The following is an 18,434-nucleotide window of genomic DNA, read 5'->3' as shown; positions in this document are numbered from 1 at the left end:
AGTAACTTTCCCTGACACTCTCCCATGCCTAGGATGACCCAACCTACCTTTATTTAAATTCCCATAGCATTATAAACACCACTATCAGAGTACCTGCCACATATTTACTGGGATAAAGACTAGAGAGTTAAGAGAATAAAAAATTAAATTTTGGTAAAGTTTCTATGTGCGTGTTTGTGGATGAGAAACTGGTCCACGGCCAGAAGATGCTTCAGAAGTTGGACAAAGAGGCCACAGCTACAATGTGAAAACCTGACTATTACCAATAGCTTGGGACGAGAAGGCAACATACCTGAGCAAATGGCCAAGAAATCAAGATGTAGTACTAAGACCCAGCTCTGGACCAATTCTACATGCTCTGATTTCTTCCCTCTACTAAAGCAGGATAATGTGCAAGGACAATGAATAAAATGAAAATGTGTATTACTAATATGGTCTGTTGGCCTGAAAGGAATTGTGAGCAATGATGGAGAGATATCAAGATACTTGCATGTGTAAACAGAAAATTCTTACTAGCACATGACAGTCTCCATCTCTGTCAATCAAGAAGATTATTTACTACTAATGAATGAATGAATAAAAGTTGTTTTATTTGAGGATGCTCTTCAGAAGACTTAAAATAATATTTGTGGAACATTCTGAATGTGACTAATTTATTTTGATGATTTATTTTGATGTCTGTCAATTTCTTTGACAACTACTCATTTTACTTTTTAGAAATGGACTTATTATATCTAAGGGAGAGCCCAAAATGAATAAATTCAAATAGAAAAAAAAAAAAGAAAATTCTAACACAGGGACTGCACTGCACAGTTCCCTTGTGCAATGTTAAGTGGCACAAGTTAGATGGCAAATAAAAGCCTTAATTTGAACTTTACTGTCTCCACGTCTATATTATTCTGGGATCTCTTGTTAGGGAATCACAAAAGTAGGGGTCTTAGAATAAAGAGTATTATAGCTATTTGTTTAGCTGTCTGACTCTCCTACTAGAATTATGACAAATCTAGGGGCAAGGAGTAACCCAGAGACTACCTGCATCGCAGTCAACAGTGACCACTCAGTAAAAATGTGTTTAAGTGGTTATTCTAAAGCCATTAAGAAAAGAGGCCTGCTATATGGTAATGTGTCTTTCTTGCCTTCCCAGTAAAGTTATTAGCTCTTTCATAGACACTATTGTCTACTCTTCTCCAGGGCAAAGAAATGTTGGTTTATTGATATTTGTTCACTAATTATAATAATTTCTGACCCTAGAGAACTTGGGAGAAACATAGGAACATATTAGAAATAGAATCTTACTGATAGAAAAAAAAATCATGCAAAGTCTCTAAATGAATGGTTCTAAGCTTCAGATACCACAACTGTCTCACTTTTCCTTGCCATAAATGTAGGCAGTTGATATAGCTCAGATATATACAAAGAAGCCTGCATCAACATGGCATTTCTACACTCAGTATTACACTCTATAAAATTAAGTACTTGGTTTTTATGATTTTTCAGGAAACGGTCATGGATTTATTATTGAGAGAGAGAAATAATGAGTGCTTATTACCTGCAAAACATTATACTTGGTTCTTTAGTTTTATTTAATTCTGAGTTACTTATGAGGTATGCATTAATGTTTCTATTTTTCAGGTGGAAAAACTGAGGTTCCAAAAGGTAAAGTGACTTAACCAAGATCATCCAGATAGTAAGTGGTAGATCAAGAATTCTAAATCAGGTCTGACTCAAAAGTCTGTATTTTTCACTAATGGAACATAAAATTGGTTACTGTAAACTCAGTCCACAAAAGGACTGAACTTCTAAAATTTAGTATCTAATTAGCATCTTAGGATAATCATTTTATTCCCCTTAATTTTTCATAGTCAAACTAAAAATATGGGCAACAAAATTAGAATTCTAATAGCAATATAGTATAATAAATTTATCAACTATATTACCTTGTAGCCTCGTCTTCTAGTTTCTTTTTCTGTATTAGCTCTAATCTTTTTCTTTCAATTTCCCTCAGCTTGTCACGTTTGATCTTATAAAGTTGTTCAAGGGCTAACTGCTGTGTATTGTAGCTTTCTCTCAGTTCCTAAGGAGAAAATAAGAAGTTAACGTGGCATTGATTTAAATACTTTTGTCTTATGCAAAAATGTGGCAACTGCATTAAAAGATAAAAATCATAAAGCAAGTTTAACTAAAGTAAAAAGATTAAAAGTCTTAAAAAATCCAGATGATTGAAAAATTCTTGAAAACAGTAAGTATTTAAGGTATGTGGCCAATGAGGACAAATGCATGTTAAAATCATCTGCTTTTATATTAATTCATTTCTAAGGAACACAGAATCTTTCACAAGCTAATCCTTTGATTTGGTACTTCCTTTTCAATAAAAAAGCAATCTATTAAAAATACAGGGAAACAATTTTCTTATTCTAACATTTGAAGAGGAATTTTGCTCAGTCATATTTTTGACACATGTAGTTTAACCAAGTTACCCATAACTTTTACCCAGTAAAATAGTGAACTAAACACAGAAGCAATTATTCAATAATTTAATAATTATTCAATATTTATTTAATTTAAATAATAATATATTAAATAATTTAATAACTAAAAATGGAAAAGATAATGTCTACCTAAAACCATGACTAGAATGGGCCAAAATAATGAAAAATATTCCAAACAGGGATTAAAATAAACAATTGTTTATTGAGCATCTAGCTCACTGCAAAGTGCTATAAAGATTCACAGCGATCCAATCCAAGGCCGTCTTGACTCCCAAGTCCATAGTCCTTGTCTTCAAAGAGTTCAGTCTCAAAGTAAAGTGCCAAAATCTGGGATATAGGTAAGTGTCTTCGCAGAAACTTGTGACTATCTGTTCAGCATTTCCTTTCCCTCTTCTGCTAACTGCACCCTTCCTCCTTTTGGGAAGCTGATTTACCCCCCAATCCCACCCTTCTATGTGGTTTTGATGAGTCTGTCAGATTCAGTGCTCCTAACTCCCACCCAAGTGTGGTCACTGGATCTAAAACAATCACAGCACCTCACCTCCCTGGCAAGAATGACTGGTTCAAAGGATGTGCACATGATCCAGGCTGGGCCACAAGCCCTTCCCAGGATTCAGATATATTGAAGAGGGCAGAAAGAAGTCTTTCCTTCACTAAACTCATTAAAATGGGATAAGGTAAACCTGGAGCTGCCCCACTTCCTAGTGAGGCCATCAGGGGTAGGAATGAAGTCAAAACAGGAAAGAGAGAAGCAAAGATTAGAGATAGAGTTGGAGAGAGAGGGAGTGCTGGGGGAACCAAATCTCCAACTTCATTCCTGTGTCTAGGAACTGCCCCGTCTACTGATTCAGTCAATGGTCTTAGTACTCTTGCAATAACCACTCTTTTCAGCTTAACTATTTTGAACTAAATTTCTTTTACTTGGAATCTATAGAATCCTGAACAAGGGAGTAGAAAAAGCCTGGGATAAGGAAGAGGAAAAAACCCCAAAAAACTCCCACAAAAACCTAAAGTAAACAAAGGAGACTTCATGGCAAAGGTGGGAGCTTCAACAACATTTAGATAGAATTTTTTGGTAAAAGATGTCTTGGGGCATCTATCTACACACAAAAACAAAACTCCAAACCACAAACAAATGAAAACAACCTAAGCTCTACTTCTTAATATTTTATAGGTGAACCCTTTTAACTCGATTGAAATGGTAGATCTAATCTGAGAAAATGTGGTATCCAGAGACTATGCCCAAAATGTCTAAGATCAAGACTTGCAGCTTAAGACAACAAGAATACAAATACTACATTCATAGCAAAGTTTTCACAGATCTCAGCTTCTGTAGTTCTCTTTGTTGCACCTTTCTCTAAACTCTATTGATGGGACTTCCTGGCGGTCCAGTGGTTAAGATTTCGCCTTCCAATGCAGGGGGTGCAGGTTCGATCCCTGGTCAGGGAGCTAAGATCCCACATGCCTCGCGGCCAAAAAACCAAAACATAAAACAGAAGCAATATTGTAACAAATCAATAAAGACTTTAAAAATGGTCCACATCAAAAAAATCGTTTAAAAAAAAACCAAACAACTCTATTGAAAAGCGGAAGGCTACAATGGTTACAATCTGTGGAGAAGCAGTGTGGTTTAGTGATAAGGGCACATGGAGCACTGGTCTGGAATAAGAACGCCAAGGTCTGAATCAGGCTCTATCTGTGACTAGCTGAGTAATCTTAGGAAAGTTACTTAACAGTCTCCTCATCGTAAAATGGGGTTAATTATAGTACATGCCTCATAACACTGCTATGAGGACTGAATGGGTTAATACACATAAAGTGCTTACAATAGGGCAGGGCACATAGTAAGTCCTCAGTAAATATTAGCTATATTATTGGCTGAAGTCATAAATAGAATTATAAGTTTAAAAGGAGAGTGAAGAGGAGTCAAATTAATGTCTGATCTTAATATGGCTCTAAGGTTAGCCCTCTAACTTGTCCTTTAAAATACTGTTCCAAGTCTTCCTTCATTAGCCCATTCCTCCAGTGTGTGAATTAACGAGCTTCCTTGTGCTCCCCAAGACGTTCTGTGCATTCCCCTATCACAGGCAGCGTCTTCTGACTGTATGACTGTCTCCACTGGAGTGAGTTTCTGGACAACAGGACTGTCTTTCATCAAGGTATCCCCACCCAAGAGAGAGCCTGGTACAGTGTAGTTATTTAATTAGTATTTACTGGATGAATGAAAATACATAAACCATAGTCTATGCATATTAATACGATTTGAAGAGCACCACAGGGCTTCTCAAAAACATTTCCTCTGCCTGACTTACAATGATCCTAGAAATTCTTATCATTAGACTCACTCCTCTGAGTTAAGTCCTGCTTCCAGGAGGTCCTGGTTAAATCTATCAGTTAACTATCACTTTGCTGTACAGCAGAAATTAACACAACACTGTAAATGAACTATACTTCAAATAAAAAAAAACTATCAGTTAACTGAAAAGAAGTAAACAATCTGCACTTAACGAAAAGAACTGTACTCCGTCTTAACGGAATAACAGATCATTCTTTTCAGGTTAAGGAAGTTCTCTTCCATTCCTAATATGCTAATAACTTTTTCATTTTTTCATCATGAATAGATGTTAAATTTTATCAAATACCTTTTCTGCATTTAGTGAGATAAGCATACTATTTTTCTCCTTTAATCTGTTTATATGGCAAATTACAGTCAACAGTTTTACATGTCAAATCATCTTTGCATGGCTAAGATAAATCCAACTTGGTCATAATGGAGTATCCTTCTTATAAATTTCCACATTCAACTTTGCAATATTCTTTAGAATTTTTGCCTCTATGCTAAATTGGTCTATAATGATCCTTTCTCATACTATTCTTATCAAATTTTGAGGTTTATGATAGTTTCATACAATAAGTTGGGAATATTCCCTCTTCTACATTTTGAAACAGATGTATAAGACTGGAGTTATTTATTCCTTCAGTAAAATTCTGGGTCTGGATTCTCTTTTAGGGAAGATTTTAAACTATGGAATTAAAATATTTTGTGACAATAGAGCTACATAAATATTTTATTTTTCTTGAGCCAGTTTCAGCAAATTCTGATTTGTTCATTTCACCTACGTTTTCATATTTATGTGCAAAATTTTTCATAATAGTCCCTTCTCTTTTATTGTTTGCAATGTATTTAGTTATAGCTCTTTTTCACTCCTTTATTTTTATTTTGTCTTTAAATTAAGTCTTGCCAAAGGTTTGATAATTTTATTAATCTATAAAGAGAGTCAAATTTTGGCTTTCTTGATTCTCTGTATTAAATATCTGTGTTCTGTTTCACTAATTTCCTTCTACTTTTTTCCCTTTATTACGCTAGTCTTTTTCTAGCTTCTTAAGTTGAACACTTAGCTTATAAATTTTCATCTTTTTAACAAAAATATAACCATTTAAGGTCAAATCCTGACTCTCTGGGTTGAATTTCTGCTTGCTACCTCTGTGCAACTTAATTTACTCCTATGTGAAATGTGAACAAATAATAGGACCTACCTCAACGGGTTAATATTAAGGATTAAATAAATTAATATAAGTAAAACATTTAGAACAGTGCCAGTCACAGATAAAGCCTTTAATAAATCCTATTATTAGTATATCTTATGAATTAGAAAATAGTTATTGACTCCTGATATGGAATATGGGGAATCTGCTCATTTACACTATCCCCCTATCTCCTCTCCATCTTCCACTGTTTGTTATAATTTAAAAATATACTTATTCTACTATTTCATTTTCATAAACATTTGACATTTTGCAACGTAATTTTTCTCCAAGTTTTTATTTTGAAAACTTTCAGATCTACAAAAAATTTGACTAAGTTGAAGACGCTGATGCTTTCACCCCTAGAACTTCATCATTATTCTATGTAACTACGGTGTCAATGTCAGTACCAAACTAAAGAAATTTAATAGTGACATAATAATCTTAATACAGAATTCATATTCAAAAGATGTTCCCTCCCAATAGTGTAAATATTGTCCTTAATAACAGCCTTTTTTTGGCTCCATAATCCAATCAAGGACCATACACTTCATTTCATCATTGTAAGAAGATTTCCTCCATCTTTTATGAGATTCACATTTTTAGAGTGTGGGTTAGTCAGCTATTTTACAGACCAAACCACAATCTGAGTTTGTCTGATTATTTCCTTACACTTACACAGATGAAATATTTTTGGCAAAAATAGTATAGAAGTGATGTGTCTTAAAAAAAAAAAAAAAGAAGTGATGTGTCTTTTTCAGCACATCATATCAGGAGACACATAATGTCAGCTTCTGCCATTTGGGTAATGTTAAATTTGACTGCTTGGTTGAGGATGGTTTACCAGTTTCTGGCCTGAGTATTTTCTTTGCTCTTCATTGCCATTTCTAGATGATTATTTCTTCTTACTCTTACAAACTCCATCTTTTTCTGAGGCTCAGAATAACATCCAGCAGTACCACCCTCCCATTCCTCTTTATTGTCATCTATGGATCACCTGGTCACTGATCCTCATTCATTCATTTTCATTATTCTTCCAGTCTTTGACATCAATGTAGATGACCCCATCAAAACCTCAACTCAGACTGATCTCCTCAAACACGGGGAGGGGGAAGTGTAAGCCTGGACGAAGTGAGAGAGTGGCATGGACATATATACACTACCAAATGTAAAACAGACAGCTAGTGGGAAGCAGCCGCATGGCACAGGGAGATCCGCTTGGTGCTTTGTGTCCACCAAGAGGGGTGGGATAGGGAGGGTGGGAGGGAGACGCAAGACGGAGAAGAAATGGGGATATATGTATAGCTGATTCATGTTGTTATACAGCAGAAACTAACACATCATTGTAAAGCAATTATACTCCAATAAAGATGTTAAAAAAAAAAAAAAAGAAAGGTAGGGATTGAAATAGTAACCTGGGAAATGTCAGTCAAGTAACAACTAAGAGCATGTGGTTTATCTGATGCTGAGTTGAAAACTGTAAGAACTGGTGTCCAGGGTGCTGACAGGACTTGGGCAGCTCTGCTAAGTCATTCTAAGTGACCAGAAACTATGAATTCAAAAGCATTCTCAATGTTCATTCTTGGGGCTAAACATATGTATTTCAGCACACTGGAGGAAAATTTTCCAAGTGAATATTATACAGATAAGAAGGCTTAATTATCCCTTGGCACTGTTCCTTTCCTGCCTCAGAATTATTGAAAAAAATACTGAAAAACACAAATAGGATTTATGCAAATGTAAGTATTTGACAACAGATCTTCTGTATAGATAGTTTTATAAAACATAATTATAAAAAAGTGTATATGGTTTAAGAAGGTTATAAAGTTTAAGAGCATCACAGTAGGAGGATTATAACTTTCTATTGTGATAAAATCCATCGACAAACACATGAAAGAATGCTCAACATCACTAATCATTAGAGAAATGCAAATCAAAACTACAATGAGATATCATCTCACACCAGTCAGAATGGCCATCATCAAAAAATCTACAAACAAATGCTGGAGAGGGTGTGGAGAAAAGGGAACCCTCTTGCACTGTTGGTGGGAATGTAAATTGATACAGCCACTGTGGATAACAGTATGGAGGTTCCTTAAAAATCTACAAATAGAACTACCATATGACCCAGCAATCCCACTACTGGGCATATACCCTGAGAAAACCATAATTCAAAAAGAGTCATGTACCATAATGTTCACTGCAGCTCTATTTACAATAGCCCGGAGATGGAAACAACCTAAGTGTCCATCATCGGATGAATGGATAAAGAAGATGTGGCACATATATACAATGGAATATTACTCAGCCATAAAAAGAAACGAAATTGAGCTATTTGTAATGAGGTGGGTAGACCTAGAGTCTGTCATACAGAGTGAAGTAAGTCAGAAAGAGAGAGACAAATAGCGTATGCTAACACATATATATGGAATTTAAGAAAAAAAAGGTCATGAAGAACCTAGGGGTAAGACAGGAATAAAGACACAGACCTACTAGAGAACGGACTTGAGGATATGGGGAGGGGGAAGGGTAAACTGTGACAAAGCGAGAGAGTGGCATGGACATATATACACTACCAAACGTAAGGTAGATAGCTAGTGGGAAGCAGCCGCATAGCACAGGGAGATCAGCTCGGTGCTTTGTGACCGCCTGGAGGGGTGGGATAGGGAGGGTGGGAGGGAGGGAGATGCAAGAGGGAAGAGATATGGGGACATATGTATATATATAATTGATTCATTTTGTTGTAAAGCAGAAACTAACACACCATTGTAAAGCAATTATACTCCAATAAAGATGTTAAAAAAAATAAATAAATAAAATAAAATCCATCGAAAATAAAACTTCTCATTTTAACTAAAAAAAGTAAAAACAAAACAACTGATCTCCTCAACAATGATTTTTTTGACTCCATTTAATCCCTCATTCGCATTATTATACCCTGAATCTTGTCATCATCACAAAGAGAACTACCACTGATCAGTATCCCATTTTCCAAACTTAAGTTCTTATCCTTCAAGCTTTTCTTATATATGGTACATCCATTTCAACAGGTTTCCAACCTCACTGAGACCTCCATTCTGTTGATCCCATCATCCTCTCTTCTTTCATCAGCACCCCTTCCTCTCTTCATATCCCTTCATGTCCAGTACCTATTTCAGAGTTCATGTTTATCACAGTTACTGTGTTAAGATCTGTAGTTCCCTTGTTCCTCCCTATCTGCCCATGTCTATTAAAACCTCAAACCCGTATGAATCTATTAACCTATGTCATCATCCTTTTCCATGCTTACACATAAACAGCTGAACTTTTGGTGGGGAAAAAAAAAAGACACAATTAGGCCTGCTGTTTTCAATTTAAATTTATGAACTCCAACTTCAAATAGGCATTCAACATTGCTCAGGACACCTACTGTTTTCCTCTACTAAGCTTGCACTCCCCACCCCCACTAAGATGTGTATTTCATGCCTACTTTTCACTCCTGAAATTTCCCAATCTTCCATTCATTCTTTTCACTACCAGCCAATAATCTTGCCTCATTAAGCCAGACTGGAATTCCCTCATCCTTCCATCTCAAAAGCAATAAAACTTCCTACATCTGCATCCATCTCCTTCTAGTCTAGTTTGAGTTATTCCATGTCCTCAACCACCCATGAAGACTCTTGGTAATGATCTAACTTGCTTCTGATTTTAGGTTTTGAAGCTATCAACTTCCTACTCTCTACCAACAAATTTAGCCGACTTCACACCTATCTTATCCCCATATGTTACACTGGAAGTATTCTTTTTCTCTTGTCCTTCAATCTATGCTCCAGATTATATCTTAGTCTGCTTCCTTGGGACTTCGCTCCATCAATTATCACTACTTTATATGGTCAATCTCAATCTCTCACTTTCCTCCTCCTTCCCTTCCTCTCTCTTCTACTTTAAGTCTTGTCTTTCTTTTCTTTCTTCTTTTTTTTGAATTTAAAAAATAGCCTTTACTTAAAAGAATAAATTACATGGAATCAGAAGTTTTCCTAAAACCTGTGATACATGGTTTTCTGCTGTTTTTTGACTAATTTCTTTCTACTTTTTTTCTCATAAACTCTATATACCAATACTAACTCTAAATGCTGTATATTTTCTGACTGAGAACATTCAAAACCATTCATTCATTCAACAAGTGTGTATTGCCATACATGATGTTCCATGCACTGTTCTAGGTGCTGGGAATTCAGCAACGAAATATTTGGCTTGAGCCTGGCAATCATCTTTAAGACACTGAGATGGATAAGGTTAGTTACCTAAAAAGCTTAATTTTCTCCATTTCCATTCTCCGGTCCTAACAGAAACTATCCATTCCTCATGTATCCATAAGCTGCACAAAAAGGTGATACCACTTTCAAGGGTGGTCCTAATTATTCTTTTATTTTTCAACTTTATTAAAGTATAATTGGTAAATAAAAACTGTATATATTTAAGGTATACAATTTGCTGCTTCAATACACATATACACTGTGAAATGATCACCATAATCAAGCTAATTAACATATTCATTTCCTCATATAGTTACCATTCCCTCTTCCCCCCCCTTCTTCTCTCCCCCCCCTTTCTTTCCTCCCTCCCTCCCTCCCTTCCTCTCTTTCTTTCTGTGGGAGAATGTTTAAGATATATACTCTTAACAATACTGTATTGTATAGTTGAAATTTTCTAATTATAGTCACCATGCTTGCAGTGGGTTTCACAACTTATCCATCTTACATAACTGAAACTTTGTATCCTTTGTCATCTTTCTTAAACAAACAAAGTTTTCCTCATGCTCTCTTTTCACTCTCCTAAAGAGTTGTTTACACGCACTCCACCCCTCCTCAGCTCCCATTCATTCCTGATCTGCCGCAATCCAGCCTCTGCTGGTCACTCAACTGAGATGGCACTTTCAGAAAGGTCTTCAAAGGTCTCCTTGTTGACAATTCAATGGATACTTTTCAGTACTAAGTTAACTGACTGCTCTGTATCATTTCCAATGACTACAGAAAGCCTCTTTTCTTGCTTTCTGTAACAACAGTCGGTCTCCTGACCACTCTGACAGTATAGGTTTCATTCCCTTTTACATTCCTAAATTGCCTCTGATGAAACCTCAACAAGCAGTGAAAGATTGGAAGGCAGGAAGCAGAAGGAAGAAAGGAAAACAAGAGACAAGAATAATCTGCTAGCCTGTGGAGAATCAAATGCTAACTCGAAGAATCAGACTTCGGTGTGTGAGTACAGTCCACAAATATCATCAAACTGCACCGTATACGTGAAGAAACACTTAGGTTTACATTTCTGTGTGATCTGCAGCAAAAGTTCTAAGACCAGATAATCTGGCCATTCGTGCTATAAAGGAAAGGATGATACCATCTTTCCAACTGCCCTACCTTTGCTTAGGTAACAAATGAGCTCTACTTATGTTCTCGTCTTCACTGTGTATGTATATGTAATTGCCCCATTGCCATCCATTTTAGTACTGAGTAGAATACAGTCAAAAATCTACTAGGGTCAGCAAATGGTAAATATAAAGCAACTTTCTTTAAACTAAATTAAAATAGGAATTCACTGAATGTTTTAAATATTCTTTGTGCTATCTATACATGACAAAGTGAACTACTTGTTTATAAATATGATTTAAACATTTTTATCTGTGGTGCAAGGGTATCTAAATATGAGGCCTGATAACTAGACAAAACTAAAGCTGCACCTGCATTATTGGTTCTTTAAGATTTTTCTTAAAGAAAAATCTTATCGCAGTATTAGGAAGCAGCCTGATATATACGTGACATAACCTTGCACTAGATTTCAGAAGGTGTAAGTTTTATTTTAAACAATAATTTCAGTGATATGGGTAAATAATTTAATCTCACATTCCCTTAGTTTCCCTTTTAATTGAATGAGTAATCATCCCATCAGTTAGCCCAACTCACAGGGATGTTGTACGGAAACCAGGAAATATTTCTCAGAGTCCTGGGCTCCTCATGAGAAAGGTTACTCTGGGCAACCCTAGTGATTCCTAGCATTAGACTCAAACAGGCAGTGAGACAGCAGAAGGATATTTAAGCAAGCAGAAAGAAAAATGTCTATACTGTATATGTTATTTCAAACAAGGATATTTAGATAAATGCAAAGAATAGTCTAGTTTTTTAAAAAAGAAAACAGTAAAGTAACTCAAAGAAAAGGAGCTAGATATTAGAAAATAACCTTAAGTAAGAGGAAGAGGTTGTTGAGACAGCTTAGCAGAGACAAAAGGCACTGAAGAACAGAGTCATCCATATTCCCACACTGTAAGATAAGGCAGATAAAAAGCCAATTAAACTATGTTCAGATTTAAAAAAAATAATGTAGGGAAGATAACTTGGCTGGTTTGTCTGTCCATCAAAGACAAATTATTTGGTTTTCTTTAAATTTTTTTTCTACAGAATATATGCTTGGGTAGAATGTATTATTCACATTATTCACCTCAAACTTCCCTTTCTTAACTGAAGCCACCATGGTTTCTTTTACCATTCTGTTTACTCTATGGTTGGTGTAACATTACTCTAAATAAGTCAGCAAAATGAAAGTCACATGAAGAGACAGAGAGCTGCCTGAAAAGCTCTGTAATACATTATGCTCTAAAAACTTCACGCTTCATTAGCAAGGGAGTAACTGAAACTAGTCCCAAATTTTAATCATATGCCATTACTCTGGTTGCTAGCTTTTAATATTTTCTTTTACGGGCATGGCTTCAGTATACAACTAACACTGAACAGAATGATAAGCATATGGTATACGTTTTGGACATCTGTTCTGCCACTGCAGCAAATAATGGATCATGAATCTACTTTTCATGCAAAATTTTTAGTGCCAAATTATGCTTTGGATTTCATTGGTTATGGCATTATTTCACAAAGGTTAATTAAATTGTAAAAAAAAAAAGAATTTAGTGTGTTAAAAGAGCCTCTACAACCTGGACTATTTAAAATTTTCCATATTTCCCATTTTCAAATTTGCCTAAGATCATTCTGGCTGAGATCTAATACTGACAAATCTTATCTAATCTAATCCTAATACTGACAAAGGTAATTATTTTTTAAATGTATAGATGTGGGCTTCCCTGGTGGCGCAGTGGTTGAGAGTCCGCCTGCTGATGCAGGGAACACGGGTTCGTGCCCCGGTCCGGGAAGATCCCACATGCTGCGGAGCGGCTGGGCCTGTGAGCCATGGCCGCTGAGCCTGTGCGTCCGGAGCCTGTGCGTCCGGAGCCTGTGCTCCGCAATGGGAGAGGCCACAACAGTGAGAGGCCCGCGTACCGCAAAAAAAAAAAAAAAAAAAAGAAAATGTATAGATGCCAATAAAAACAGTCATCAAAAACTGGAAACTATGGTAAATTATAAGTTTATTTACACGACTCAATGTTTATAATACACAGAGAACATTAAAAACAATCCTGCAATTCTGGTATAGCTCAAATTATAAAATAAATTATGAAATGTACTACATATAACAATAATAGCTTCAGTTATTTATTCAATTAAATCAAAATAAGGAAGGTAAAAGGCAGCTAACTAAAAATGAATATAATAGAAGATAAATACCTTTAGTTGACTGTTAAATGAATCCATTTCTGATAGCTTAGATGCAGTTTCTTTTTCAAGAGCATCTAATTGTTCTTTAAGTCTTTGGCATAATTCTTCCTTTTCTAATGATTTTTTATGAAGTAAACCGACTCCTAAATCTGAAATACAAACATCATACAGTTTACATTTGGTAGAAGTTCCTGTCATTACCAGTAATTAACATTTACTGTCTGGTCAAATTGGTATAACTAGAGAGCCAAAGGCTATACACACGTAAGGTGGATCAACTCAAGGGAAAAAACAATCAGCAGTCATTTCCCTTTTTTGGATCATATCTTGGAAGATCCTCATACGGAAATGTTATAAGCATTGGTTCTGTACTCAAAAGTACTAGAACTTGAAGTGACGCTCCATTTTGGGTAAGTTGCTTCACCAATCTGATCCGTAGGCTCTCCTATTCAATGGGCATTATATCACCCACCTCATATATGAGGTGGGTGATATAAAGCCATTAGTACAGAGTCTGGCCTATAGTAAATACTCAATTAATAGCACCTATTGTTAAAGTAGCTTTCTATTTATTCTCAGTGCTACCAAGAATAGGGGAATATTCACTACAAGGACTCAATAAATATTACTAACTGGATCATTCAGTGGTATTATTTTAGGAGGTAGGAACAGAGAGCTTCATTTTATATGACCTTTTCTTACACATTTAGGCAAGGATGAAAAAACTGGATGGAAATATATGATACAGATTACATTTCAATAAATTAAGATAGCAATCTTACCATCTATTTAAATACAGCTGACCCTTGAACAACAATTGGAGGGTGGCCCTCCGCTCTGTTGAAAATCTAAGTATAACTTGCAGTTGGCCCTCAGCATACATGGGTGCAGTTCCTCCACATCCCCAGTTCTAAGTCCTTGGATTCAACAACCACGGATCTGTGTAGTACTGTAGTATTTACTTATTGAAAAAAATCTGCACAGAAGTGGACCTGTGCAGTTCAAACCCACGTTGTTCAACGGTCAACTGTACATATTTTAAAACTTTATTGTATTTTTTAAAGTATAGAAATCTAGTACAAAATTCAAATAAAATGAAACATATAGAGTAAAAAGTAAAAAAGTCTCTCTTCATCTCAACTCCTACCCCCCTCTTAGGTACTTGATATGTGCATATTCAGCATTTCCATGGGGATTTAATGGGATCACGCTGTCTACACTGCTGGGCAACTTGTTTTAAATTTAATAACACATCTCACCATTAAAGACATCTAGATCTAGTTCATTCTTTAAAATCGCTCCCTGGTAGTCCACATTATGGGTACTCCGTAATTTATGTAACTATTCCCTTTTTGATTGCCATTTAGGTTGTTTCTGATTTTCTACTATTAAATAAAAATGCTGCCATAAACATACTTGTATGTACATTTTAACACACACAAGGAGGTATTTTAAAAGGCTAGGAGGTGAAAGAATTGCTATGTAAAAGGATGTGCACACTTTAAATTTGGACAGAAACTGCCAAACTGCCCTTCCAAAAAGCTGTACCCGTAACAATGACACCAAATTACCTGTTTCTGCATAACCCTATCACCAGATACTATCACTCATTTTTCTTTTTTTTTTTTAACATCTTTATTGGAGTATAATTGCTTTACAATGGTGTGTTAGTTTCTGCTGTATAACAAAGTGAATCAGCTATACATATATCCCCATTTCTCCTCCGTCTTGCGTCTCCCTCCCACCCTCCCTATCACACCCCTCTTGGTGGACACAAAGCACCAAGCAGATCTCCCTGTGCCATACGGCTGCTTCCCACTAGCTGCCTATTTTACATTTGGTAGTGTATATATGTCCATGCCACTCTCTCACTTCATCCCAGCTTACCCTTCCCCCTCCCCGTGTCCTCAAGTCCATTCTCTATATCTGCATCTGCGTCTTTATTCCTGTCCTGCCCCTAGGTTCTTCAGAACCATTTTTTTTAGATTCCATATATATATGTGTTAGCATACAATATTTGTTGTTTTCTTTCTGACTTACTTCACTCTGTATGGGGTCCACCCACCTCACTACAAATAACTCAATTTCATTTCTTTTTATGGCTGAGTAATATTCCATTGTATATATGTGCCACATCTTCTTTATCCATTCATCTGTTGATGGACACTTAGGTTGCTTCCATGTCCTGGCTATTGTAAATAGAGCTGCAGTAAACATTGTGGTACATGGGTCTTTTTGAATTATGGTTTTCTCAGGGTATATGCCCAGTAGTGGGATTGCTGGGTCGTATGGTAATTTTATTTTTAGTTTTTTAAGGAACCTCCATACTGTTCTCCATAGTGGCTGTATCAATTTACATTCCCACCAACAGTGCAAGAGGGTTCCCTTTTCTCCACACCCTCTCCAACATTTATTGTTTGTAGATGTTTTGATGATGGCCATTCTGACCAGTGTGAGGTGATATCTCATTGTAGTTTTGATTTGCATTTCTCTAATATTAGTGATGTTGAGCATCTTTTCATGTGTTTGTTGGCAATCTGTATGTCTTCTTTGGAGAAATGTCTATTTAGGTCTTCTGCCCATTTTTGGATTGGGTTGTTTGTTTTTTTGATATTGAGCTGCAGGAGCTGCTTGTAAATTTTGGAGATTGTATCACTCATTTTTCATTTTTGCTAACTGGCAAAAAAATTCTTATTGTCACTTTAATTTGTATTTTCTTGACAACTACTGAAATTAGATAAACATCTATTTATATGGCCATCTACTTACATTTATCATCCATCATCTTGAATTGTCTTGTCTCAACCTTTGCTGGCTTTTTCCTCCTATTGGCTTGTCTTAGTTTCTGATTTGTAGAAGCTCTAAATTCTTGTTGTATCATACATATTTCAATTTTTTTTTTTACTGTTTATGACATCTTTCATCATGAAAAAGTTTTTCATTTTTATTTCATCAAAAACTATTTTCCTTCATAGCTCTATGTATTGTTTGAAGAGACTTTTCTGACACCAAAATTATAAAAATGTTTTCCTCTGTAACATTTTTTTCTAGAGTTATATTTTATGTTTAGCCTCCCACTTTACCTAGAATTTATATCTGCATAGAGTGAGGTAAAGAGCTTCTTCACCCCCCTTTCAACTATCCCTCAAATCACTTAATGAAGAGATAGTAACTATCGAAAGCCCATCCCTTCCCCACTGATGTTAAATGCCAACTTTATCTAATCCTAAATTGCCATATATATATATATGCTTGTTTCTAGACTCTCTATTTAGTTCCAGTGTTCTGTTTCTATTTTGGATCAATAATACATTATTTTAGGTACTATACCTTTTCATAACTCATGTTTCGGTATATGATAGGGCTAGACTCCTCCCCCCACCAATGTTTTTTCTTTTTAAGTCTTGGCTCATGTTGTGTATTTTCTCTTCTAGGTTAATTTGTGAATTATCTGTCAATTTTCATTTAAGGAAACCTGAATAAAACTGAATATATGGATGAATTAGTAGAGAACTAAATAACATCTTTAAAATATTGAGCAAGTTCATTCAGGAATATAATATGTATCTACTTATCCAGGAATCTTTTATGTCAATCAGTAAAGTTTTATGGCTGTGCATTTCTTCTTTGTTCATTTAACAATGAGAATGCTGATGTGAATGAGACCTTTTTCCCCCTTATTTTCTAAATAAATACTTTTGATATACAGTAAAGTTGCTGATTTTTATATGCTGATTTTGTATGCAGGCACCTTGTTAAATTGTCTTATAATTCTAACAGTTTTCCAGTATTTCAATAAATATTTAATCATTAAATTACAAATCTGCTATATGCAAGGCCTTGCACTTTGTCAATGGTAGGTAAAAGTGAAGGATAAGGCATGGGTCCTATTCTAGTCAAGGTGGGAGACAAGCAATGGGAAAAATAACAGTAAAAGAATATTCATTCCTAGTATTCAAAATGAGCATCAGTAATAATGGATGCTTTCATATTGAATGTGATCATATCACATCTACGAGCACTGTGTTAGGTAACTGAAAGAGGCAACATGGTAGTGTGGTGGGCTTTAGGAGTCAGACACACAAGAATTTGAGACCTACTATTATGTGATCTTGGGTAATTACTTATTCTCTGTGAACCTCAGTTTTTCTAAGCTGCACAATGGAAATAACAACGACTACTTTACAGGGTTGTTGTAAAGATGAAAGGAAATAATGCATGAAAACTGCCTAGCATGGTGCTTAGCACAGGGCTGAAAATCTTAAATGGTTACTATTATGGACAGAGGAATCTAAGGGATACTGGGTACTTTGCAAACTCCAAATAAAAGCTTCCTATTCTAAACTGGACTACAGCAAAGATTAATAAATTTATAAAAGCTAAACTGGATCACATTCCACAGAGAAAGAGTAGCTCTACCAGGCCCCTAATAAGACATATCCTACATTCTCTTCACAATCCAAATACTAACAATGAAGATGACAATATACTTTCTACCCTGCACAGATCAGGAGTGCTGCCTTATCCTGCTTCTGGAATGCCTGTGAGGGGTAAGGTAGGAGCTGATACACTTCGAATGGCCAAGAAAAGCACCCTGTGCAAGGAAGATTGTCTGAGACGAGACATCAGTGGAAGGTGGGAGACATAATAAGAGAAGTTCACAAGATCAAATTTTCTATTCCTGGTATTCCTTCGATGTAAAGGGACCTTTACTAGAACAACAGTCCCAGCTTCTTTCTAACTCTTAAATACTTGGTGAGATCAAGATAAGGACCCGGGTGTACACAGCCCTATACCTTTCCTATCCCTTGCTTTCTTGAGGTTGAACTGCCTACAGGAA

The 18,434-nt window shown here is 35.8% G+C and overlaps 1 protein-coding gene across 11 annotated transcripts in view; it reads right to left on the bottom strand.

Moving 5' to 3' along the window:
- Positions 1–18,434, bottom strand: part of ITSN2 (intersectin 2) — a 162,287-nt gene that overhangs the window by 77,984 nt on the left and 65,869 nt on the right. For all 11 annotated transcript variants that reach the window (XM_060027011.1, XM_060027010.1, XM_060027009.1 and 8 more), the window contains 2 exons: positions 13,604–13,743; positions 1,938–2,074 (listed from right to left, as the gene is read on the bottom strand). In XM_060027011.1, the coding sequence (XP_059882994.1) occupies positions 1,938–2,074; positions 13,604–13,743 (277 nt within the window). The remainder of the gene's footprint in view (positions 1–1,937; positions 2,075–13,603; positions 13,744–18,434) is intronic.

The sequence above is a fragment of the Delphinus delphis genome, chromosome 12 (assembly GCF_949987515.2).
Source record: "Delphinus delphis chromosome 12, mDelDel1.2, whole genome shotgun sequence".
NCBI lineage: Eukaryota > Metazoa > Chordata > Mammalia > Artiodactyla > Delphinidae > Delphinus > Delphinus delphis.
This window is presented reverse-complemented; position numbering and strand designations above follow the sequence as displayed.